A 27,081-nucleotide genomic window follows, 5' to 3' on the forward strand; every position below is an offset into this window, starting at 1 on the left:
ACACTCTCCTTGTAGGGGATCTTACAGTATCTCTCCTCCTGGATAGCCATTTCTAAAGCATTACACCAGGCCAGCGTCAGAGTCCTCTGGAAACTAGGTACTAATATTTTATTAAGGTATCTTGCTGGGCCAGACAGTGATGTATGAATGATTGCCTAAATAAGTGTCAACCCCATTTGGCTCCTGTCCATCTGTTTCTCCATATCCATAATGCATTCGCAGACATGATCTTGCTCTCCCATAGCCCAAGACAACCAAAACATCACTGGAGAAGCCATAATAGTTCAACCCCTTCTCCACATAATATTTTCACCTAGACCTATATATATCATTCAACACTAAGGGTGCTAGTCCTACTGGCTGAAAAATCAACTTCAGCCAATATTCAAATATTACCAGCCAAACACATGCCTCCACTCGAATCCAGCCTGCTTCCAATCGTAGAATTGCATTAGAGACATGCCGGGGTAGTTGGAGCACACTTCTCAAAAATTTAGATTGGATTGCCTCCAGCTTGGCAAAGTTGGAGTAAATATCCAATAAATATCTAGCTGTGCTCCATAAAAGAGCAAAGGCCAGACTTTGGCCAAAAAGAGTTTAAGGGCAGCCAGAACAAACTGTGCGCCTTGCCTCCTATGAAAGGAGTTAATAGCTGCTGCGGCCCTCGAGGTATTTTGCATTATATATGCCTTGTGCGCATTCCTCCTCGTATTGGTCTGGAAGACTATACCCAAATACTTAAACTGTGATACCCGTTCAAGTCTATATCCATTCAACATCCAACATTGCTCCTTAGGTTTGTTAGCAAAAGCCATCACCTTGATCTATTCATAATTTATGGCGATCACCTGTGAATCACAGTAAGACACCAAAGCATTAAGGGCTCTCTTAAGGCCAATTGGAGTCCATGATAAAATCACCGCGTCATCCGCATATAGGAATATATTCAGGTAAGCAACCTGAAGTTCTTCTAAGTGGTCTCTGTCCATCGCACAGACGGGCGCATCTCAAGCTCCTGATAACATCAGAGGAGGGAAGCAGAGCTCCGAGACCAGGAAGATAAAAATTGTGACACTGTAGTAGAAAAGTCTAAATTTGAACAGATAGGATTGAAACAAAAGACATCAGTTAACATTTTTTATTAGAAGAAAAAACTATAACAATGGCAACAATGAACTTTAAATGGGACTCTTAATGAAACTGAGCCTGAAAAACTGATTTCCCAAAGGCTGAGTCATTATGAGCCTGAACATCCAGAGTGTAGATAGATAGATAAACTGTATTACGATTGTAGATCAGGCAGGCCATAGTGTAATGATTTACAAAGGTCATAGGCGAAGACCATATCGCTGCTTGACAGATGGTGTCTAACGGAAGTCCCTGATCAAAGGCCGTGGAGGCAGCTACAGCCCTGGTTGACTGAGCCTTAAGCTTATCAGGAAGATCCAGTCCAGCTACTTGATATGCCAGTTTAATCGCGTGAACTATCCAGGCTGAGATAGCTTGAGAAGATGCTCTCTGGCCCTTACGTAGCTTGCCATATGGAACAAACAGAGCCGTGGAAGACCTGAAGGGTGCTGTATGCTGAATATAAAAGGCCAACGCCCTTCTAATGTCCAAGGTATGCGCTCTTCTTCTGAAGAGGGGCTCCGAAAAAATACAGGCAAAGAAATGACCTGTGATCTTGTGAAAGGTTGAAACAACCTTGGGTAGGAAGGAAACATCTACCTTTAAAACAACCTTCTCTTTCTGAAAATCAGGTAAGTTGGATCTGAATGCAGGACTCTCAGTTCTTCCACTCGATGTGCAGAAGTCATTGCAACTAGGAAAACTGTCTTTAAAGTCACTAAACAGAGATCACATGTCACCATGAACTCGAAAGGCTTCCCCATGAGGACTGACAGGCCATGTGGCAAATCCCATGGCGGAGCCACTGAAGGAATGTCTGGGTGAAGGTAAGTCAACCCTTTTAAAAACTGCTTAGCTTCTCAAAGTGTGGAAGCAGACAAAGGTGGAGTAATCCAATATGTGGATATGGCAGCCAAGTGGACTCTAACTGAAAACAAAGAAAGACTAGATTTCTTGAGCTGCAACAGATGAGACAGGATGATAGGAATCGGAACTGTAGTAGGATCATCATCACCAAGGCCCTTCACGTATTCTGTAAAGTGTTCCATTTAGCTCTATAGGAGGTCATAGTGGAGGGCTTTTTACTTGTTGCAATGACTTCCCTCAATTCTGTGGACCAGGCAGCCAGATCTGCCATGCTGTTAGACGAAGCCTCTGCACATCCAGATGGAATAGCTTCCCTTTTTGCTGTGATAGCAGTGCGGGGAGGAGGGGAAGGTGGAAGAAACATCTCCTGGACAGGTGTAGCAGACGTGGAAACCAAGGGCAGCACGACCAACATGGCGCTATGAGAATGCAGTCCACACCTTTGTTCTCCAACCTTTGAAGAATCCTTGGAATTAAGAACACCAGAGGGAACAGATAGCCAAACATGCGCGACCACAAGACCGCAAGAGCATCGCCAGTGGAGTTCTTTCCCACTCCTGCTCTGGAGTAATAGATGGGGCACTGGAAATTCTGGTCGCTTGCAAATAGGTCTATGTGGGGTTTCCCCCATCTCTGAAAGATGAAGAGAGCCAGCGTGGTGTAGTGGTTAGAGTGCTGGACTAGGACCGGGGAGACCCGAGTTCGAATCCCCATTCAGCCATGATACTTGCTGGGTGACTCTGGGCCAGTCACATCTCTCTCAGCCTAACCTACTTCACAGGGTTGTTGTGAGGAGAAACCTAAGTATGTAGTACACTGCTTTGGGCTTCTTGGAGGAAGAGCGGGATATAAAATGTAATAATAATAATAATAATAATAATAATGATGATGCTGTGAAGCACACCTTCTTGCAACTTCCATTCGTGTGAAAGCGATTGGGTACTGCTCAAGCTGTCTGCCAGCATATTGCTGAGGCCTTTGATATGCACAGCTGACAGATGAGTTTGATGCTGTAGTGCCCAATGCCAAAGTTCTAGTGTCAACATCAGGAGGGCGCATGACCTTGTCCTGCCTTATTGGTTTATATATGCCTTCGCGGTGGTATTGTCTGTTATTATCTGCACATGTCAGCCTGAGTCTTCTGGCAGAAAAACCCTTAAGGCCTTGAAGACAGCCAGTAGTTCCAAATAACTGATATGATGACCTGCTTCTGTCTTGGACCAATGTCCATTCAGATGGAGTCCTTTGAGGTGAGCCCCCCCACCAACTGTTTTCGGAGGCATCTGTAGTGACACGCACCTGTGGATTTGTCCCATTGAATGCCATTGACTGATGGTGGTTCTGATGCGAGGTCCACCAAGTTAGGACAATTTGAATCTGGTTTAGAAGATATAACAGCCTGGAGTTCAGGTGTCTGGTTGGGTGAAAAACATCCAGGAACCAGCTTTGCAATGGCCTCATATGGAGTCTGGCCATTGGTAAAACTGCAGTAGTGGAGGCCATGATTCCTAACATTAGTTGAACTTGGCGTGCAGTGTGAGTTGGTGTACTGCACAGATGGTGGGCCAAGTCCCTGATCTGTTGAACACACTCTTCTGGTAAACTCACTGAAGCTGTGATGGAGTTGAACATAACTCCTAACAACTTTATCTTGCAAGCAGGCATTAGTTGGGACCTCTTGTAATTTACTTTTAAACCCAACTGTTCCAGAAGAGTTATGGTGTCTTGAAGGTCTCTTTAAAGATGGGCTGGGAATTTCGCAGCCAGCAGCCAATCGTCTAAATACAAAATATTTTTGACCCCTTTCTCCTGTAGATGTCCCACCACTACCACCATACACTTTGTGAGTACCCTCGGGACTGAGGCTAGACCAAAGGGCATGGCTTTGAATTGGAATGTGTTTGTGCCAACCTGGACATGTAAGTACTTCCTGTGCTGAGTACGGATTGATATGGGATAGTACGCATCTTCCAAGTCTATGGAGACGAACCACATCCCTTCTGCAAGAAGAGTCATGATATCGGTGATAGTCAGCATCCTGAAACACTTGTACTTTGCATAGGAATTGAGGAGTCTTAACTCCAAGATGGGCATTAGACCTCTGTCCCATTTCGGAACCATAAAGTACGGGAAGAAAAGACCATCTCCTATGTGTGGTAGCACCGGGTCTATAGCTTCCTTTTGCAACAATGCTTTGACTTCTCCTTGTAGAATAGGGTGCAGGGGTGTTATGCTTCTTTCAGAATAATGTGGTGTTCCACAAATTCTATTGCATAGCCTAGGCGAATAATGGTAAGGACCCAAGCGTCCAATGTAATGCGCTCCCATTGTTCTAGGTACGGTCTCAAATATGTTCTAGGATAATCCAGGAGTAGTCAGGATCTCTTGTGGCAAGAAGCAGGACTTCTGCTGTCTTGGAGTTCTTACAGCCATTTCTTATACTGTGAGTTGTACTGAGAGTAGCGGGGCTGGCGAAAGGACTGGTTGTAGTCTGACGTTGAAGATGTATGGGATGGAAAGGACTTTTGTTGTCAGAAAAACTTATTGAACTTTGAGCCTGAGGATGAGGCTCAATGGATCTTGCAGTGTTCCTCATTTTTTGGGTCCACTCCATTGTCTCAGTTTGAGTTCCAAACAAAAACACCCCATCAAACAGTAAATCCTCTATGTGAGAGCTTGCTCTTTGGGGTTCAAGCCAGTAGAGCGTAACCAGGTGTGGTGGTGGAAATGGCCCGTCAATGCTCTGGCTGCACAGTCCGTGGAGTGGCATATGGTATGTAGCAGCTGCTTACTTAGCTTGCAACCCTCATGCTGAAGAGAAATGATGGCATCCCTGTCCGCTGATGGAAGGGTTTCCAGGTGTTGTGAAAGATTCTCCCACAACAGGTGATTATATCGAGCCATGCATGCCTGATAGTTTGCAATTTTAATCTGAAAGGTCAAACCTGAGTACAGGTGTTTCCCCATAGAGTCCAACTGCCGGCCTACTCTGTCCATTAGGGTGGACAACATTCTGTTCTTGGATTTGGATTGTGCTGCCTCTACAACAATCGAATTAGGAACTGAATGTTTATGTAAAAAAGAGCAGTCCTCCCTCTTGATCTTGTAGATGTTTTCCACCTTTCTTGAAGGGACTCAGAGCGACTGATGACAGCTTGTCCCAGAAACTCTGTGAAATCTCCAGCAGGGCTTTGTTCATAGGGAGTGCTATCAATTTTTGTGAGTCCCCTTCAATCACATCAAAGAAAAGGTTAGAAGAAATTTTTGCCTCCTCCTTTAGTTGTAAACCCAGGGAAGTCACCATCTTGATCACCTGGGCTGAAAAGGACTTCAGGTCTTCTGAAGGAGATAGTGGCTTAGTGCTTTCTACCAGGTCTTGATGTGTGGTCCCCATAGCATCTTCCTGAGAAGAGGCACTATCTGATTCCTCCTCTGAATTGGACTCTGTGGAACTCCAGAATCTTTTCTGGGGGTACAGGTGCCACTGTTTCAATTGGCAGTACAGGGACAGCTTTTTTCACTGGAATGGCCAAGAGGGTCTGGGCATGGGTTTTCCCGCCCAAGTGCAGCTGGATTTATAGCCAAAATGTCACCCTGAAGAGGCACCGCAAGTGCAGGAGTATTGACCACAGGAATTAAGTTTTGGAGATTTTCATGGTGGCCTACGGAAACTTCTTTTGCTCTGTGACAGTACCTTCTGTGGACAGGTGAGGGAGACCTCCTTTTGGGCTATTGAGGAGACCTGGATCTTGATCTATATGGAGCTCCACTATTACATCCCCAGCAATAGCCAGCATGGTGATAGAAAACTCTTTTACACCCAGAGGAAGTATGATAGGGGCTTTCTCTGTCATAGTTATCGTACCCTCTTTCATCTTCACCTCTAGCATCAGATGAAAAATTGCCTCCCTCTGCATCCAGGTACACGTAGGTGTAGGAACTGATGGAGCGGTAGGGTGAACATGAGGACCCACTTACTCTAGTTCTGTCCCTTGGAGGAGAATAGACTATAGCCCTGGAGTCGTCTGATACACAACTCCTCCTCAGACTCCTCCTCCATCTCCATCACAGTCTTTAGAAAGTGTGTTAAATCTTGACTTTTTACCCAGGCTTTTATATGATTGTCTCTACTGCTGCTTCTTTGTATTTTGTATAGTGTTTATGCTTGTATTTTAAATCTTTTTAATCAGATTTGTTTTATATTTTAGCTTAATGTTTTAATTGTGTCATTTTTATAGTCTTGTTTTTAGTTTTTGTATAAACCGTGTTGGGATTGTTTTAATGAAAGGTGGTATAGAAATTTAACAAATAAAATAAAATAAAATAAAATCCAGGTACCGGTAGTGTGACCTGCTAGCTGACGTCGTCCAGTCCTGGTGGGTGAACAGGGGCTTTGTGCCATTGTTGGAATCTTGCCCTAAAAACAGACTTGGGCTAGTTTGCCCTCCAAAAGAGCACCACATTGGGGAGTGATGTGGTGGTGCGGTTGGACCCAATGGATTGCTGGGCATAGCCTCCGAGCCCAGTGCCGAAAACGTGCAAAGGCCCTCCAGGATGAACAACAGCCATCTCATTAGCCCCAGGAACATTCCCATTAGCAGGGACTTAGTCAAAAGCTCCACAGGCACAGGGGCTGACGGGGCACATTCCTACAGCAACAGGCAGAGCCTAGAAGCTCTGTTTCTTCATGCCTGACAGATGAAGCTCTGACAGTAGGCACAGGTAGAGACTAAATTCAATTCTCCTAAGCAAAGTAGACACAGGCAATGCCTGTCAGTAGAGGGGATAACAGACCAGCATTGAGAGAAACGTTTAAACGTTACCTTGTTGGCCATACACTTGAGTAGTAGAAGAAAAAATATGCCCCTGAGGGGGATAAAGGTGAGGAAAAAATTCAACCCGTGCAATACAAATGAAAGCGCAAAACTTATGGGGTGGGGAGAGATAGAATTTGAAACTTGTAAGGTTTTCCTGAAGATGATTATTCTTCGGCTGATGAAAAAAACTGAGGAGGAGGGTGCAGAGCATGTGACTTAGGTACAGAGGGGAGAGGCCTAACCACACATCTGGAGAGAGAGGGAAAAGAGTAAAGAGCCTATGAGGTTCTGGATGCTTCTTCATGATAGTGTGAAGCCCATCTGTGTGATGGGCAGAGACCACTTAGAAGAACTGTCCTTATCTCCAGAAATAAGGAAAAAAATATTTGTCAGGTTTGAGGGAATAATACCTGCATTTCTTGTCAATCTAAGGGCAACTCAAGAGTGAACTGTGAAAGAGAGGAAATGCAGCCACAGTTCCTGCCATGAATTAATCTCCTTTGGCATATCTCCTGATCCTTAGTGCCTCTCCATTCCCCCCACCAATAAGCTGGCTACCATGTCCTTTGACCCCTCTTCTCCAATTGATTGATTTGATTAAGTGTTGTCAAGTTGGTCTCGACTCTTAGTGACCTCATAGATAGAATCTCTCAGGACGATCTGTCTTCAACTTGGCCTTTAAGGTCTCTCAGTGGTGCGTTCATTCTGTCGTAATGGAGTCTATCCACCTTGCTGCTCTTCTTCTCTTGCCTTCAACTTTTCCCAGCATTATGGACTTCTCAAGGGAGCTGGATCATCGCATAATGTTTCCAGAGTATGATAGTTTGAGCCTGGTCATTTGTGCCTCAAGTGAAAATTCTGGATTGATTTGTTCTATGATTCATTTGTTTGTTTTCCTGGCTGTTTGTGGTATTCTCAAAAGTCTTCTCCAGCATCAAAGTTCAAAAGCGTCAATGTTTTTTCTATCTTGCTTCTTCAAAATCCAGCTTTCACATCCATAGAATGTCATGGGGGAAACCATTGTCTGAATGATTCTAATCTTTGTAGGTGTAGACACATCAAGGATGGTTGCTGTACCCGTTGTCATTAGTTTAGTCTTCTTTACATTTAATTGTAGTCCCATTTCTTCACTGTGCTCCATGACTTTCATTACTAGAGCTTGCAGATCATCTGCATTCTCAGCTATCAGAGTAGTGTCACCGGCGTTGCGCAAGTTATTGATGTTTCTTCCTCCAACTTTAAAACCATGCTCATCTTCTTCCAATCCAGCTTCTCTCAATATTTGTTCAGCATATAAATTGAATAAAGAAGGAGAAAGAATAAAGTCTTGTCTTACTCCTTTGCCGATCTGGAACCAGTCTGTTTCACCATGTTCTGTCTGGACTGTGGCTTCCTGTCCTGTGTATAGGTTTCTCATGAGAACAATGAGATGTTCTGGGATGCCAATTTTTCTAATGATATTCCATAACTTGACATGGTCGATGCAATTGAAGGCTCTTCTGTAGTCAATAAAGCACATATAAAGCACATATTCTCCAATGACAACAGTGAATTCTGCTGAAGAAGGTGTGTTCCTAAGCGGGAAAAGCTCACGCTACTGCCATCTCCTGTTGAAATGGTGGAAGAGTATCCCATAAAGTGAATCAAGGTGGTTCCATATGAAAATATTCTTTCTAGAGGCAACTTAAAAAAACCCTGAAACTCTGTGGTTGGCTATAATCTCCAACAACGTGGAGAATTAGCTATTGCAATGTGGAGAACTAGCTGTAAACACCATGAAGCAGCCATTACCTTACTCTTGCAATTGCTCAAAAGTCTAGGGAAGTGGAAGGGTGCAAACCCTCCATGACCAAGGTACCAAAGTGAACAGAAATGGGAAATTGAGTAACTCATAAGGTCTATATTTTATGGTGGGTTTTGTTGTTGTTGTTATTTCCCAATCATCATCTGCAAATGCCAACTGAATGATGGCTCCATATTCTGGATATGAAATTTTCCATCTTCAAAATTCAGTCTATTTGGGTTTATTGATCCTAAATGTAATTCTTTATTTGCAGAAAATATGGTCTAGCAATTGCACATTTACACCGTCTTTTAAATTGTGTTATTTCTTTCTGTCTTTTGCCCATCTTTCTGATTTTTACCTAAAAATCAGTGTGATAACATAATTTTAAAAATAAATCAAAAGGAATATAGGCCATATGTGCTTAAAATGGAAACAACATCAGACTATAGCCCTCTTCCGATGTTATCTAAAAATATGCTGTAATCCTGTGCAGGGTCCAAAGTGGATCTGGAAGTCCCGCCTGACATGTCACTCAGCCTTCTTGCCCATACTGCTCATGGTTACAGCAGTGTTTGTCTGAAAAGGCAAATGCCATATAACTGTGATAGCATGCATTTCCATGACCGTGAGGCTGGGGTGCCCCACCCTCCCAATCACAAAATGCCTGCCATCACAGGTTCACCTCTTCAGACAAATGCTGCTGTAACCATGTGCATCACAGTGAGCGAGGTGAGTGACATGCTAGGGTGGGACTTCCAGACTTCCTTTTAAAGTTGTACACAATTACAATGAATGTTTAGATAACTTCTGAACAGGCAAAAAGAAAAGAGGTACATGGAATCTGATATTGCTCAGGCTAACATGCAGGGTTCTCATTTTAACAATGTATTTGAATAACTACCCATACACAGGCCACATCCAACATGCATGCTTAATCCCCAATGAAATGAATGGAGGCTAAATGTATTAATTGTGCATCGAACTGAAGTTATATTCTGCTCTTGTACATTCAGACATTAAACTGGAAGGTATTCCTCTAAGAATATCCTGAAAATAAACAAACAAACAAAAATGCTTCCAACAGTTCTACAACAAACTCAGCAAATTGCCTAAGGAGTTCAGCATAGCTAGGGATATAAGGAGATAATTAATGTAATTAAAATTTAATTTGATGTCACAACCACAAAGCTGCCTTCTAAGTGCTTCCAATTTATTCATTTTGATGTTGTTCCACATTCAAGGTAGGCCTGATTTTATTTTTAAATCACGGCCCCGGAGAGGTGGAAACATATACAGGGTTACTTTTAATACCGTTCTACAGAAATGTGTTGCTTCACAACTAAGAATTCAGTAAATCCTGACTAATTTACTAGAGGAAGTTCTATTGAAATTTAGTAGTCCTTTAGGGTAACTCCAAAGTAGTACTATTGAGTAAGCTAGTCAGGATGTCAGCTAGTACCTTTCCTGTGTAGTAGGCAAATATAATGCTTTTAATGGGAGGAAATAGGAAATTATTAGAGATGGAAGCTTGTCCAGGGGGATGGGACTGAAGCTCAGTGGTAGAGTATCTGCTTTGCAAGTAGAATATCCCAGGTTAAATTCCTGGCATCTGCAGGTAAGGACATAAGAACAGCCCTGCTGGATCAGGCCCAAGGAAGCCCATCTAGTCCAGCATCCTGTTTCACACAGTGGCCCACCAGATGCCGCTGGAAGCCATAGGCAGGAGTTGAGGGCATGCCCTCTCTCCTGCTGTTACTCCCCTGCAACTGGTACTCAGAGGCAACCTGCCTTTGAGGCTGGAGGTGGCCTATAGCCCTCCAACTCTGGGGAATAGGGCTGGGGGAAACTACTGCTGGAAACCTTAGAGAGCCGCTGCCAGTCAGTGCAGACAATACTGAGCTAGATGGACCAATGGTCTAACTTGGTACAAGAGAGCTTCCTGTGTTCCTATGCTACATGAGTCTAGGGGCAAACAGAAAATAGTCCTGTTTGGTCACTCCCTCTTTTCACTGTTTTCTCCCTCCTTGACTTGCTTCTGTATCAGAACAGGCTGGTGAAGAAATGCCTAAAAGCAATGGAGCAAAATAAGGCAGCAGGGAAGTGGTCATGTTTCACTACCAGTTTTTTGTTTTGGGTTAAAAGTAATCTCCCCACCCCCTCATCCCCACACATTGGCCTATTGCTCAACTCCTGGACTCTAATAAGGGACAGTCAAGGACAAAATATCTTGAAATGGACACTGAACTCTCTATGAGAAGCAATACTTAATAAGGTTTTGTGTAAAAGAGGGTTCCTTTTTATCTCAGGAATCTCCATGGATCAATATATATATAAGGGCTGACATCCTTACTAGCAATTGGAGGCCCGGCATGCAAAGCACCTCCACAGTATTTAGTAAGGCAGAGTTGCGCTGCACAGGTAAAGACAGGATTTTCACCAACCAAGAAGCATTCCCTGTGAATCAGAAGCAGGTCCCTGAGTGTTCTGCAACCCTCACAGGCTTCTGTAGTGCACCAAAACTTGTAGAGCACCTAAACCAATGGCCAGTACAGCTCAAAGTACTGGCCATTGGTGCTGTGTACTCCTGAGAGAAAATTCCACAGAAGTATCCATTTTAAGGCCAAGGCAGTCGTGTGACTGTGTGCGTGTGTGTACGTGTGTGCGTGTGCGCACACACGCTCTGCTTGCATATAATGTGGGGGTGAACAGAATTCTATTTTACATCAAAAACTAGCTGAACCCGCACAGAGCATCTGTGCAGTTGTGTACTGAGCCTGTGACATCCCTCGCAGCTCGCTCTCCCCCCGCCGCTCGCTTGCTCTCCCCCCGCCGCTCGCTTGCTCTTCCCCCACTGCTTGCTTGCTCGCTCTCCCCCCCCACCGCTCGCTCTCTCCCCCCCCCCGCAGCTCTCCCCATTGGGCGGGCCAGGGCCAGGCCATCCCACCACCGCCTCCCAACTTCTCCTCCCAACTGATAGGGCTTTGCCCGCCGTCTGCCCACCTCCTCACCACCGCCATCATTTCTCCCCGCCACCGCCTCCTCTTCCTGGCCAGCGGGGCTTCGCCCGCCATCCACCCACCTCTTCTGGCTGGAGGGGCTTTGCCTGCCGGCCCTCCACCTCTGCATCCTGACCGCTGCCATTATTTCTCTTCACTTCAATGCTGGAACTCTTGCACGCTCTAGAGCATCTGCGCGTTAGTACTTGATTGCTCCCCTTACCTCAGAGATCTTCCCACCCTCACCTGGTCTGCACTCCTGCTCCTCCTCCATCCTGTTACTTCCATCCTCCTCACCCTTCTTGGTCGTGGCTGCAGCAGTGCTTCTGCCTATTGGCCAAGCTGCAGCCCCCTATCCCCAGAGATCTCCCACCCTCACCCGAGCCCCGCTCCTGCTCCTCCCTTCAGGAGCAGCAGCAGTGGTTGACCGGACCATTCCGGGCTGTTCCTCGCTGCTGCCACCACCATGGCTGCTCGTTCCCCTCAGGCCACTGACAGGCCCAGGCCCATCCCTTGCCTGCCTGCCTCCCTCTTACAATGGCCTCAATAGCCCCAAACAGCAGCAGTGGTTGCCTGGACCCTTCCTTGCTGCCAGTGCCGCCATGGCCACTCATTCCCCTGTCAGGCTGCTGACAGGCTCAGGCCCGTCCCTTGCCCTTCCTTCTGTCTCTCTTCCCCCTACCTTCTTCTTCTCTTTCTCCACTCTTTCTTCCCCCTCCCTTCATGTTTTTTCTCCCTCCCTCCCTGAGTTAACAGATTTTGTTCATTTACACAACGGCATCCTCCTTCTCCTGAAGGGGCTCTTTCCTCCCTCATGACCTGTCTTTTTGCAGACCCCTGCCTGCTATCCTTTTATATCCAGAACATCTTCCGACCAGTAACAGCTGCATTCCAACTGACCATAACCATCACAGGCCCCTCCTCCTTATCTGCATAGGGAATCCCCACTGCCCAATCACCATGGTGCTTCTGCTCTCACATAGAGGCGTATCTAGGGAAAATAGCACCTAGGGCAAGCACTGAAATTGCACCCCCTGTCCAAACATCTGACACCCATCTTTCAGATAACTTTACTATAATATCAGCTCAAAAATACAAGTCAAGCTCATTAATCTTTTACAATTTCAAAAACTATTTAGCAGTGAACTTAGCCAGACCAAAAAATGCTGGAAAACTACAAATTTCAGTATGCTGGGGCTCATGAAATACCCAAATATTATGTGGAGGTGTACTTGGAAAACTAAACAGAAGTGCCTATCTAATTCTCTACTATGCATTGTAGCATCACTATTACATAAGTTTTAAAAATAAATGGAGAATTTGACTTTTCCCAGATACTCTGTAAATAATTAAAGGATATGCAGAGTAAACTGTGTCACTGCTTGGAATATATTCTAGTATTTCAGAAAGACAGTTAAAATGAGAGAAAGAGAGCAAGAAACTCCCAGTGGGCCTTAATACTAAGAATTTCACACTGATTTAAAGACAAACTCACCATTAATAGCCATATTATTGACATCACATTTAACTCATTTATCACAAGTTGTTGTTGTTGTTGTTTCCCTTCTTTTTCTTGTATTTATGCTGGCCTTGGGCCGAAATAAACAAATACATACATACACACTTATCACAAGAAGCAAAGTAAGAACAAATTAATACAATCCTAGATCATAAGCTTCAGTTCAGTATTCACAAGCCCAGATTCTCTGTACATAGTGCCAAACTGAATATGTGTACAGTGATTTATATTATATTAAATTTAAAAAATATTTTTAACCTGTAGCCCCTTCGGGGCCCTTCCTATAGGCTGTGGGGGGGTCATCAAAGGTTACACCTCCCTCTGCAGGCCTCTACGGACTCACAGGGACCATTTGAGCATGTGCAGTGGCCATTTTTTAAAATAATTGGTTTTTTTTAATGGCCGCTGAAAACAAAATGGCCACCGCACATGCTCAAATGGGCTTTGTGAGGCTTGGCATGGCCTAGGCTCACAGAGGCCATTTGAGCATGTGTGGTGGCCATTTTGTTTTTGGCGGCCATTTTTAAATTTTTTTTAAAAATTAAGAAATTGTGCCCCCCTTCAAGTGGCGCCCGGGGCACGTGCCCTGCTTGCCCTACCCTAGATACGCCCCTGCGCTCACAGGCTCCTTCTCCCTATCTGCATATGGGATCCCCACTGCCCAATCAGGTGCTTCTGCTTGCAAACTCAGCCAATTGCCTCCTTCCCACCACGTTGCCACGCATGGCCCATCTTGGAGAACAGCCAATCGCCTCCTTCCTACCACGTTGCCACGCATATCCCGTCTTGGAGAAATAATAATATAGATGGAATCCCCACTGCCCAATTAGGTGCTTCTGCTTGCAAACTCAGCCAATCGCCTCCTTCCCACACATCGCCACGCATGGCCCGTCTTGGAGAACAGCCAATCGCCTCCTTCCTACCACGTCGCCACGCATGGCCCATCTTGGAGAAATAATAATATAGATACTAGTATGAAACTTGCCCCCTTCCCTGCCTTACCTTACTTTGCTCCGCTGCTTTTAATGGTATCACCAGACCTGCTCTGATACTAGAAGTGAGTCAGGTAGGGAGGCAACAGTTCAAAGCAGCAGAGTACAACAAGGAGAGCCAGCGTGGTGTACTGGTTAGAGTGCTGGACTAGGACCGGGGAGACCCGAGTTCAAATCCCCATTCAGCCATGATACTAGCTGGGTGACTCTGGGCCAGTCACTTCTCTCTCAGCCTAACCTACTTCACTGGGTGGTTGTGAGGAGAAACCTAAGTATGTAGTACACTGCTCTGGGCTCCTTGGAGGAAGAGCAGGATATAAAATGTAAATAAATAAATAAAGTAGGGGAAGGGGCAGGTTTTACTCTGTTCCCCTCCTTTTGACATAAAAAGTAGCCTCTGCCCATCCCTGTTTTATCGGTGAATGGGGCACCTTAAAGACTAGCAAATGTTTTGTGACATGAGCTTTGGTAGGCAAGAGCCTACTTCAGTGCAGTGCAGTGCAATGCAATGCAATTTTAGAAGCTTCATCACCATTGCATATTATTCTCTATCAAATATTTTCAGTAAATCCTTCATCAATGAAAAGCAGAGGCAGGCAGGGCTATTTTGTACATAATTACCTTGGCAAGCAGATCCATTATTAATGTGTTTTTTTCCCCCTCAGTGGCTTCCAATCATGTCTTTGTGAGGTGAACAAACATATTATAATTATTCGAGGCCCTTGTGCTCATTAATTCATAGCTTGTTGCTTCAAAATGGAAACCACAATTTGATGTTCTCATTTGCTAAATGACTCCTCGGAAGTAAACACAGCAAAGGGTTCTGAGGCACCTTCTGCCAGCAGCACTACCCTAGCCAGCTCACCACTCTAGCCAGCAATACGGGTACCATTATTAGTCCAACTCCTTTCCTACTTCTTCTCCCTCCTCGTTATCTGCTGCTACTGCTGGGCAGAACAGCACTCTTGCTCACGGACAACCAGAGTTGTGGCAAGGTTGGATTGCTGCCAGTCTGGGTAGGCAAAACTGAGCTAGATGGACCTATGGTCTGAATCAGTATATGGCAGCGTCCTATGTTCCTATGAGCCCTGAGACAAAAAGTAAAAAATGGTACCCTGCCCTGCCTCCTTCTTCAGAGAGAAGAGCAGAGAGCAAGCTTGCACCCAGCTGGTGGGGTTCCCTCCCTCAGGTCCAGGAACATTTGTCCCCACCTTTGGTCAATGTAGCTGCAACCTGCTGCCAACCCAGCAGAAAAGCGTGGAGCCACTGTGGGAGGGACAGTAGGAGTGTGCTGTTCACTCATTGGTAATTCATTGCCTCAGTTTATACTCTGCACAATATTGAGGTATGCAGGCCAATCAGGAAAGAGCTAGGACAGGACTCTTGAAGCTGACCACTCAGTCAACTGTCCCCTACATTATATGCAATCAATAAAATTGTGGCTCCTTTAATTTCCAACACCTGTTTCTCTAGCTTACTGGTATGCTCACAACAGTTGGAACCACTGAGATGTGATCCCAGGAAATGGAAATAATTGTATTTCAAAGTAGATCCTTGACTGGACATTTCTCAGAAGACAAAACAATGGAGATGGCATGTCACATTGCATCTTGTGAACGGCAAGTTTTGACGTCCTCGTGATTTGCATGGCAATGACTTTAGCCTCTTGTTTTGCATTTTTCCCCTTTGCATTATCTTAAAACGGGGATTTGTTCCCAGCAAACACTCTATAGCTAAAGGCTGTGAAGATGACACTTCTGGAGGAACACAGGATTTGTCATTCTAGATATAGATCAATCTAGTCAAGGAAAATGGTAAATCTAGTCCTCCCGTGGGCAATAACTAACAACTGATGGATGCTTCAGAGCTGCCTCACAAACCCAGGCAAGTTCAGGAGACTTTACTTGGGGAATTTTATATAAAATGCAAAGAAAATTTTGTGATTTATACTGCACCCGTAGCGTATTACAAAACAGGTAATATGGCACTCTCCAGGGGGCTATGTGAAGAGCTTTGAGAGAAATCTGCAATAAAATGCTGCTGCCATTTGCATATTTATTTTATACGCCCAGGCTGCCAAATATTTCAGAGAACATAAAAAACTCTTTCCTTACATGTTTGTTAAGATGATCTCTGCATAATATTATATGACTTCTCAGTTTAAATTAAAGTTGCTACACTATGAATTACAACCTCTGGAAAAGTTAGCTAATGATTTTCGTAGAGCCTCTGCCAGTTTGTGAAGACAATACTGAGCTAGATAGACCAAGGGTCTGACTCAGTATATGGCAGGTTCCTATGTTCTTAAGTTCCTATAAAGTACAGTGTGACCAGAACAGTTGATGTTACCCACACATCCTAGTATCATACAGATGCTCTGCTGGTAAGAAACACTGGTTCCTATTCTGGTTATGATGCCTTAAAATTTCAGTATGGCTCAAATATGTAACTTGTGGGGTTGCTAAATAGTCAATATTTTATCCTGGGCTTTTGGAAGAAGCAGTTAGAAACCCATATAAAATAAGGTGATTGTATAAAAATGTCACCTTGGCTTTATCTGGATGTCCCAATTCAGTGATCTTGATTTTTAAAAGAAATTTTTAAAATGTCTGTGCTGCTTTAGGACATCATGGCAAATCCCAGCTAATTTAAAACAGAGGACAGAAGCAGAAATCTTCCCTTTACACATGAAGGAGAGAGGCACATACACAAGCCTAAAGCTAGTCAATGCTGCACAGAACCAGGATTAAACAGGGTCAGAACTCAGGAGATCATTTTGACCGTTTGGTTCTGGATGGGGTCACCACCAGAGCCACCAAACGAGTTGGTGGGGTGGTAACTGGAGACGGAACTCCTCAGATGACCTCAATGGGTGGTGGGGCTCATAGTGAAGAAGACACTCTCTTAAATGCCCAGGGCCTAAGCCGTTTAGAGCTTTATAAGTTATAACTAGCACTTTGCATTTTGTCTGGTAACCTAATGGCAGCCAGTGTAGCTCCATCAGTAAAGGAGTAACGTCTCTCCGAGATGACCCAGAGACCAACCTGGCTGCCGCATTCTGAACCAGCTAAAGTTTCTGGACTACGTACAAAGGCATCCTCACGTAGCGCACATTACAGAAGTCAGGTCTGGAGGCTACCAACAGATGTACCACTGTTTTGAGGTCATTGATCTTGAGAAACAGACTCAGTTGGCGTATCAGCTGGAGCTGATAGAAAGCACCCCTGGCCACCGCCTCAACCGGAGAAAACAGGGAGAGGTGTGAATACAGAAATACTCCCAGACTGTGAACCTGTTCCTTTTGGGGAAGTGTGACCCTATCTAGAACAGGTAGATCAAAATTGTCTCTAGAGTTCTGGCCCCGCACAATAAGAACCTCCGTCTTATCTGGATTCAGCTTCAGTTTATTCTCCCTCATCCAGCCCATTACTGCTTCCAGGCAGGCATTTAGGGAGGATATGCCAGCTCCTGAGGAAGTTGACAAGGAGAAGTAGATCTGGGTGTCATCAGCGTACTGGTAACACCCAGCTCCAAATCCCCTGATGATCTCTCCCAGCGGTTTCATGTAGATGTTAAAAGGCATTGGAGAAAGTACGGGGCCTTGAGGGACACCATACCTAAGCTCAGATTTTGAAGAGCAACAATCTCCAGTCAACACCATCTGGAATCTATCTGAGAGGTAGGAGCGGAACCACTGTAAAACAGTGCCTCCCACCCCCAACACACTCAGACGTTCCAGAAGGATACTATGGTTTATAGTACTGAAAGCCTCCGAGAGATCCAAAAGGACCAACGGAGTCACACTTCCTCTGTCAATTTCCAATTGGAGAATATCCATCAAGATGACCAAGGCAGTCTCCACCCCATAGCCCACCCGAAAACCAGTTTGAAATGGGTTTAGATAATCAGTTTCCTCCAAGACCAACTGGAGCTGAGTGACCACCACCCTCTCAATCACCTTGCCCAGCCATATATTGTGTGGATTCTATGATAGCTAATGAGATTTTCAATGAAACACCATGAATCCACTCTAATTTGCTATCATAGAATCCACACTCAGAATACCTCTGAAACAACAGAAACCTGTACCCCATGGGTTAGAAACCCATGGGGTGGTTGGCACCCTATGTGCACTACACTACCACTCGCTCCGGGCCACCCCAGCAACCCCCAAGTGCAGTTATGGGGCTGCTGAAAACTCCATGTATAACCTATGAGGAAAAACCTTAAAGACGTGTAAACTTTAACAATTCCCCAAAAATCAGCCCTCTGCCCAAATCCTTTGAAAAAATTCAGGTAGCTTCCTTGACACTACCTGGCACTACCACCAACCCCACACTGCTCTAGGCCACCCCTTTGCCCCCCGCGTGAAGCTATACATTTGCTGACACCTCAATGCTTCTCTATGGGGAAAAAACTTAAAGACGTGTAAACTTCAACAATTCCCCAAAAATCAGCCCTCTGCCCAATCACAGGGGTGATTGGGGTGGTAGCCTCCACCCATTAGGCGCTACCACCCCACCCCACTCTTTTTGCCCAGATCCCACGCTATGCCCCCGAACTGCCCCAAAGACACTAAAACTTCAAAAATTCCCCAAAAATCAGCCCTTTGCTCAATTCCCCTGAAATTTGGGTGGTAGCCTCCATCCATTAGGCACTACCACCCCACCCCACTATTTTGCCCTTGGGACCCAAAATTCGAGCTGATGTCACATCAGACCTTTTTGCATTCAAATCAATGGAGGCAAAAAGGCGGGAAATTCAAAGGGATGTCAGCCCGAATCACCCGAATTTTTCGGGCACGAATCAGGGGTGATTTGGCTCAGCCCCGAAAAATATCGGGGGACATCGGGGGTGATTCGGTTCGGACACAAATCACCCGAAATTGCTTGTTTCGGGCACAGATCGATCTGTGACCGAAATATTTTGCACATCCCTAGTTGGAAACTGGCCTATAGTTGCTCAACTGGGATCTAATGCAGGCTTCTGTAGAAGAGGTCTAATGATTGCCTCCTTAAGACAAGGAGGCATCCTGCCCTTTCTCAGAGAAGCATTTATGATTTCCACCAGGCTGTCTACAACAGCCTCCCTGCTAGACAGAACAAGCCATGTTGGGCAAGGGTCAGGAGAACCAGTGGTAGGCCTCACTGCTCCAAGCCGCTTTTCTACATCCTCAGGAGTCACAAATTGAAACCGATCCAGTTGAATCACATAAGAGGAGTTGTTGGGCACCTCCAGTTCAGACATCAAATTAATTGTGGAGTCTCCATCTAGGTTAGCCTGAATCTGAGACATTTTATCTGCGAAAAACTCTTTAAACACATTGCAGCAGGTAACTGATGACTCCAAATTCTGGTTCCAGGGAGGGGGAGCAGATACTAGTCCCCTCACAACCCCTCACAACTCCACTGGATGTGAACTCACCGAGGCAATACGGGCAGAAAAGAACAGCTTCTTTGCCACATGTATTGCCTGAGCATAGATCTTTAGATGTGCTCTATTTGGCAATCTGTCGGACTCGAATCAAGTCTTTCTCCACTTGTGCTCAGTCGCCTACCTCGCCGTTTTAGCCCCTGTAGATCTTTCGTATACCAAGGGGCCAATTTTGAAGCGGGTCAGAGGGGACACTTGGGAGCAATCGTGTCTACTGCCCTGGTGAGCAAATTGTTCCAGTTCTCAACCAGGGCATCAACAGGATCACCAGGAAAGCCAACACTGAATCCCTCCAATGCTTCTTGGAATCTTACTGGACCCAATAACCTCTTCGGGTGGACCATTCTAATAGGCCCCTCACCCCTGTGGAGGTGGGAAGTGGTTGTAATCCCAACCTTAACCAGATGGTGGTCCGTCCATGACAATGGGGAAATCACAGGAGTCTCCACCCACGGAACACCATGCTTAGAGTAAAAGACCAAATCAAGTGTTTGACCTGCAATATGTGTCGGTCCAGAGACCGCTTGGGATAGGCCCATAGTTGTCATGGCCGCTATGAACTCTTGAGCTACCCCAGACAGCTTGGTCCCAAAATGAACATTGAAGTCCCCCAGCACCAAGAGTCTGGGAGACTCCAACGCAAGTTCTGCGACCAAGTCCATGAGCTCAGTAAGGGACTCCGCTGGGCAGCGGGGCGATCGGTACACCACAGAAGTCCCAATCTATCCCTGGTCCCCAAACTCAAGTACACAAATTCAATATGGTCCAATACCCTAGCAAGGACCCTGGTAAGGGAGATGTTATCCTTATAGACCACAGCCACTCCACCTCCCCGCCCACGTCTCCTCATGTCCTCCTCTACAGAATATCCTGGAGGGAGAAGCTGGGACCAAACTGGACCACTAGCCTCCTCCAACCAAGTCTTGTTAATACATACCAGGTTGGCCCCTTTATCCATGATCATATCATGGATGAGTTCGGGTTTATTTTGGACCAACCTGGCATTACAGAGGAGCAGGGTAAGGTTATGTGGGTTGTTGGCAGTGTTCACTGAAGTCAAAGAGCTGGCAGGACAGCCTGAAGGGGAGACAGCTATTAAATTTCTGACTACCCTTCCCCTGGAATGGCCTGCTGACCTGCCAACGTTACTTCTTCTATTCCCCACCACCACTGGGATAGCTGCCCCATAGTCAACAAAGGTGCCCCCTGTCCCCCCATCTCCAGACGAACCCAAACACATTACAGTAACTTCAACTCAAATCCATAACAGCTTAAAACCAATTAAACAGAAGCCCTCTAGCTCTCCCCTTCCCCCAAAGTGGCTCATCCAAATGGGAGACACCCCCCCCCTTGGTGTCACCCCTTCGGTGGTGGGCCCGCCACCACAAGGGGCCTTCCTATAAAGCCCCAAACTGAGCAGGTGACCTGAAGAACAGCTGAGTCAATCAGGGGCTGGTCCAAATCCTGCCCACACTTCCCATACATGTTAACCTGAGGCAGCAGCCCCACAGGGGAAGCAGAAGCAGGCAGGCAACAGCAGAAGGAACCGCAGAACCCACCTGGTCTCTCACTCCAGGCAGCACTGGGTGGGAAGTAGATGGACTCTCCCTCTTCTCTCTGTTGGGCTTATTTTTTTTACCCAAACTTTTAAACTGGACTGTGGTTTAAAATTGTTTTAAAGTTTTCATTTTTAATCTGTTTTATGTTGTTGTAAACTGCCCAGAGATGGAAGTTTGGGGCAGTCTACAAATTTGAAAAATAAATCAATAAAATAAAATTTTAAAAGGCCATGTGTGGCCTACAGTTTCAGCTGCATATTAAAATAGAAGTTATTACTCTAGCAAAAGTTTGTGAGTCAAACCTTTGCACACTATTGATCAAGATTCATGGATATAGAAGCCTAACCTATGCTTGGTCCCATTCAAGTCAATGATTCTCCTGTCTCCAAAGCATGTGGATTAATTTAGAGGATTAACTTCAATGGGATTTAAGCATTGATACAGTGTTTACTCAGATCTATCCCACTGAGTTCAGTATGTTCAAGCCTAAACAAAAAAGAATTGTAATCACACATATATTGGACCTCATCAATATGCAGTATCTGATCTCCACGTAAAATCTTGTTTCTCATCCCAATTGTGGCTGTCATTCTGTATTCATGCATATATTTAGGCATTCTCTTCCCCATCCCTCTCCCTCTGACTCTACCTGATTTTCCCGATGATGCCATTGGCAGATTTGCAGAACCTGCTCTAATCCTTGGCGCTGCAGCTTCAGGTATTTGTCCAGTTGCCTTCGCCTGTCTTGGAGAACTTCAAGCAGATTGTCAATTTTCAAGCAGCTACTGTGGGCTCCCTGAATGAATTCAGGATTTACATTGGGCCCGTCAGATTTGAATTCCTCTATGAATTCAGTAAGGTCGTGGCTTTTGTTTAAGAGGACCAATGACTTTTCTAAGAGCTCTGTAAAGAGAGAATTAAAACAAATATATATGCATATTAAAAATACCTGGTTGTAATTAACACATTGTATACAGTGTAATCCCATTTGTTTCTTTAACTAAGCATCTGTACTATCATATATCTAAATGGAAGATCCTCTTCTGTGCTCTTTGGGCATAAGCTAGCTGTGAGAAAATTCTGCACATGCCAGCTTCCAATCTATGGCCAGTCAGCTGTGCCCAAGACCAAGACCTAAGCACGCCTGAGGCAGGACACCAAATGCGGCTTCTCCCCTCCACTGTTTGTGTTGCCTTACTAAGGCACACAGACATGCATGCAAACATGCTCACCTCCTGACCCTCTCCTACTTCCCTTGCATAAGCCAGTAATGAAAATGGGGAAGGAAGTGGAAGAGGAAATGATGAAAGGGGAGTAATGTATAGGGAGGTGGCGCTCTACTGACTATCTTCTGTACTCTATTGCCCTTCCTACAGAGTACTAGAGATGCTACTGCCTTTTGGTCATTTTTTCTTTCACTTCCTTCCACTTTTCATTATTAGCCCAGCATTAAGAAGATAGGAGGGCACATGTCAGGCTAGGAGGAGGAAGAGAACGTAGAGGATCATCTTGGAGTGGCTGTTTCCTGAATGTTGGCTAGGTCATCGTTCAACAAAGAGCTGCTCTGATGGCAGTGGGTGGTGGCAGGGTTGTAGCTATAATTGTGTGGATGGGTGATGAACCCGGGCCCCCAGGTCCTGAAGGCCCCCCAGTTCCACCCCTCCCCAATTTCTTCATTATCTCCCTCGCTCCTAGGGGCCTCTGAGGAGAGGGGCAAACACAGGTCCACTCTCCCCTAGCTATGCCCCTGTGTGGTGAACAGTGGAGGGAGGCAGGTGAAGTTATGGGGTACATCTTGCCACCCTGCTGGCACCCTAGAAAGCCACTGCTTGAGATGACCAGCTCACTTTGCTTCATGAAATAGCTGCCCTCTCCCTGACACACACAGGGTTAGATTTTGGCCTTCCACTGAATGCATCACATTTTGGAAACTAAAAGCAGAATCCTGAATGTGGCAGCAGATGTAAATATCTGACCATGGTCTGGGGATGATATGCAAAGTATTTACAAATGCTTATCCTCAATCTCCTGCACACCCGGTGGATAAATGGTGAGCTTGTCTTAAAAAATGAAGGTCTATGTTAAATTTTATTTATTTATTTGTTTATTTATTTATTGCCTTTCATTAAAAACAATCCCAAGTTGGTTTACAAAAGTTAAAACACATATAATAAAAATGAGTTAAAAGTATTTAGCTAAAAATATTTTTTTTTAAATCTGATATTAAAAAATATAATATACAAACACATAAAACTATACATGGATAAAAATGTATTTGTGTAATTGTGTGCACACGTTCAGTACAAGATTAAAGTATGCAGGAATCATTTGCTGAGCTACATTCAGAGCCTCAGTCACTCTGAGTTTCCTCAGTTGTTTCTTTTCCCCTCTTTCTTCAACAGTCTCTTATTTTCCTCATATTTCCTAAACTCATTTTAAACAGCTGAACACTGAGTGACCTTGGGCCAGTCACCATCTCTCAGCCTAATCTACCTCAGAGGGTTGTTGTGAGGATAAAAATCATTACGAAGCACAGATGCTTTCTTGGGGGATGTGCAAGATATACAAGCAGTTAGTAAAGTAGCAATAGCAATAGCACTTACATTTATATACCGCTCTATAGCCGGAGCTCTCTAAGCGGTTTACAATGATTTAGCATATTGCCCCCAACATTCTGGGTACTCATTTTACCGACCTCGGAAGGATGGAAGGCTGAGTCAACCCTGAGCCCCTGGTCAGGATCAAACTTGTAACCTTCTGGTTACAGGGCGGCAGTTTTACCACTGCGCCACCAGGGGCAGGTAAGTAATAAATGAAGCCTGCAGGAGAGAGAAGAGGAGGGACAACATCTGCTCCTAGGCAGATCCCAGGGTGTGGGACTGGGTGCCTGCCTGTTTGCTTCTCCTTCTGCCCCCTGTGTGTTATCTGCCCCCCAGGACTGTCTGCTGTGCGGAGGTGAGGCTTTGAAGAACTGGGGCCCGGCGGGGGGGGGGGTGACCTGGCAGTTTCCTGGATTCCATCTGCCTAGAGCTGCCTGCTCAGGGCTATATAGCCTGGTGCCAGTGGTGGCAGGCCCTCCACTGGCAAGGTCGCCACCAAAGGGGAGACACCAAAGGGGGTTGCCCCTTTGGGGGAGCCACTTCGGGGGACAGCAAGGGTGAGGGCCAGGCTTCCTGGCCCAAGTACTCACATGTGGGAGGGGGCATTTAGTAGTTTTGCTTCTGTTTTTAGTTGAGACCTGGGTGAGATTCTTTTATAATGTGTCTGGGTTTAGCTGGAGATGGGGGAAACAGGCCGTATCCACTGATTATGGGGTGGCAATTCCGGTGGTGGTGAGGAACAGAAGAAGTAACGTTGGCTGGCCAGCGAGTCATTACAGGGGAAGGGGAATCAGAAATCTAATCGTCATTCCCTCTTCCAGCTGACCTGTCAGCTCTTTGACCTCGGGGAGCAGTGCCAACCACCCTCAGAACCTCACCTTGCTCCTTTGTAATGCCAGGTCGGTCCAGAACAAATCAGAAACCATTCATGGTTTGATTCTGGATTCAGGAGCCGATCTGGTTTGTATTATGGAGACCTAGTTGGGGGAGGCCGGTGGCCCGGTTTGGTCCCAGCTTCTTCAGGGTACTTTGTTGAGGAGCGGGTGAGGGATCGCGGGCGGGGAGGTGGAGTGGCTGTGGTCTATAAGAATAACATCTCCCTTATCAGGATCCCTGTTGAGGTGTCGGACCATATCGAATCTGTGTACCTAAGTTTGGGGAACAGAAATATATTGGGACTTTTGTTGATGTACCGATCACCCCACTGCTCAACGGAGTCCCTAACTGAGCTGACGGACTTGGTCTCAGGCTTGGTGTTGGAGTCCCCCAGGCTTGTGGTGCTGGGGGACTTCAATGTTCACTTCATTGTTCATTTTGAGACCAATTTGTCCAGGGCGGCTCAAGAGTTCATAGCAGCCATGATGAATATGGGCCTATCCCAAGTAGTCTCGGGGCCAACACATGTTGCTGGTCACTCACTTGATTTGGTCTTTCACTCCGATAAGAGTGGTGTTCTGTGGGTGGGGACTCCTGAGATTGCCCCATTGTCATGGACGGACCACCATCTGGTTAAGGTTGGATTCACAGTCACTTCCCATCTTCGCAGGGCCGAAGGGCCTATTAGGATGGTCTGCCTGAGAACATTATTAGATCCAATAGGATTCCAAGAAGCCTTGGAGGGATTTAGTGTTGGTTCTGTTGGTGATCCTGTTGATGCTCTGGTGGAGAACTGGAACAGCAAACTCACCGCGGCAATAGACACGATTGCTCCTAAACGTCCTCTCTGACCTGCTGTAAAATTGGTCCCTTGGTATACGGAACAACTACAGGGGCTGAAGTGACAAGGTAGATGACTGGAGCGCAAGTGGTGAAAGACTCAAATCTGACAGATTGCAACATAGAGTACATTTGAAGATCTGTGCTCAGGCGACACATGTGGCAAAGAAGAGATTTTTTTCTGCCCATATTGCATCCGCAAGTTCACGTCCAGCAGAGTTGTTCAGGGTTGTGAGAGGGCTAGTATGTGCCCCTCTTCCTTTGAATCAGAATCTGGAACTATCAATTACCCACTGTGACATGTTTAATGAATTCTTTGTGGGGGAAATCTCTCGTATTCGGGCCAACTTAGACTCGGTCTCCACAATTTCTTCAGTGTCTAACGTGGAGGTGTCCAGCGACTCCTCTTGTGTGGTTAGGTTGGATCAGTTCCAGTTTGTGACTCCTGAGGACATGGACAAGCTGATTGGAACAGTGATACCTGTTCTCTTGACCCTTGCCCAATATGGCTTATAATATCTAGCAGGGGGATTGTTGTAGGAGGCCTGGTAGAGATCATAAATGCATCTCTGAGGGAGGGAAGGATGCCTCCTTGTCTTAAAAAGCAAATATTAGACCACTTCTAAAGAAGCCTGCCTTGGATCCCTCAGAGTTGGGTAACTACAGGCCTGTCTCCAACCTTCCGTGGCTGGGCAAGGTAATTGAGAGGGTCATGGCTTCCCAGCTCCAGACAGTCTTGGAGGAAACCAGTTATCGAGACCTATTTCAGACTGGCTTTTGGGCGGGCTATGGGGTGGAGACTGCCTTGGTCGGCCTGAAGGATGATCTCCAATTGGGATTTGACAGAGAATGTGTGACTCTGTTGGTCCTTTTGGACCTCTCGGCAGCTTTCGATATTATCGACCATAGTATCCTTCTGGAGCGTCTGAGGGGGTTGGGAGTGGGGGGGCACTGCTTTGCAGTGGTTCCGCTCCTACCTTTCGGGAAGGTTACAGAAGGTTCTTCCCTTGGAGACTGTTCTTCACAATCTGAACTTTTGTATGGTGTCCCTCAAGACTCCGTATTGTCTCCGATGTTGTTTAACATCTACATGAAACTGCTGGGAGAGATTATCAGGAGATTTGGTGCAGGATGATATCAGTATGCTGATGACACGCAAATCTATTTCTCCATGTCAACCTCATCGGGAGAAGGCATAACCTCCCTAATTGCCTGCCTGGAGTCAGTGATAGGCTGGATGAGGGATAACAAACTGAGACTGAATCCAGATAAGGTGGAGGTACTTATTGTGTGGGTTTGAAACTCAGGAGATGAGTTTGATCTGCCTGTTTTGGATGGGGTCACACTTCCCCAGAAGGAACAGGTGCATTTTCTGGGGGTGCTTCTGGATCTGAGCCTCTCCCTGGTGTCCCAGGCTGAGGCGGTGCCAGCTTTGGCTGATACGCCTGCTGTGTCCGCTTCTTGAGATGAAATACCTCAGGACTGTGGTACATATGTGGTAACCTCCAGACTGGATTATTGTAATGCGCTCTATGTGGGGCTGTGTTCGTATCTAGTCCGGAAACTACAGCTGGTTCAGAATGCGGCAGCCAGGTTGGTCTCTGGTTCATCTCGGAGAGACCATATTACTGCTGTATTGAAAGAGCTACACTGGCTGCCACTAAGTTC

The 27,081-nt window shown here is 45.8% G+C and overlaps 1 protein-coding gene and 1 long non-coding RNA gene across 13 annotated transcripts in view; one reads left to right on the top strand and one right to left on the bottom strand.

The window, feature by feature from the left end:
- CCDC141 (coiled-coil domain containing 141) overlaps positions 1-27,081 on the bottom strand; it is a 219,678-nt gene that overhangs the window by 120,606 nt on the left and 71,991 nt on the right. For 9 of the 11 annotated variants that reach the window (XM_053269076.1, XM_053269067.1, XM_053269057.1 and 6 more), the window contains one exon: positions 21,747-22,000. In XM_053269076.1, coding sequence (XP_053125051.1) covers positions 21,747-22,000 — 254 coding nt within the window. Of the gene's footprint in view, positions 1-11,677; positions 11,859-12,365; positions 12,482-21,746; positions 22,001-27,081 lie in introns of those variants that run through there. The other 2 variants (XM_053269109.1, XM_053269117.1) reach the window with 2 other exon arrangements.
- LOC128333587 (uncharacterized) overlaps positions 1-27,081 on the top strand; it is a 110,084-nt gene that overhangs the window by 73,879 nt on the left and 9,124 nt on the right. For both annotated transcript variants that reach the window (XR_008310979.1, XR_008310981.1), the window contains one exon: positions 3,811-3,914. This is a non-coding gene — a long non-coding RNA (uncharacterized LOC128333587). The remainder of the gene's footprint in view (positions 1-3,810; positions 3,915-27,081) is intronic.

This window comes from Hemicordylus capensis, chromosome 1 (genome assembly GCF_027244095.1).
Source record: "Hemicordylus capensis ecotype Gifberg chromosome 1, rHemCap1.1.pri, whole genome shotgun sequence".
Classification (NCBI taxonomy): domain Eukaryota; kingdom Metazoa; phylum Chordata; class Lepidosauria; order Squamata; family Cordylidae; genus Hemicordylus; species Hemicordylus capensis.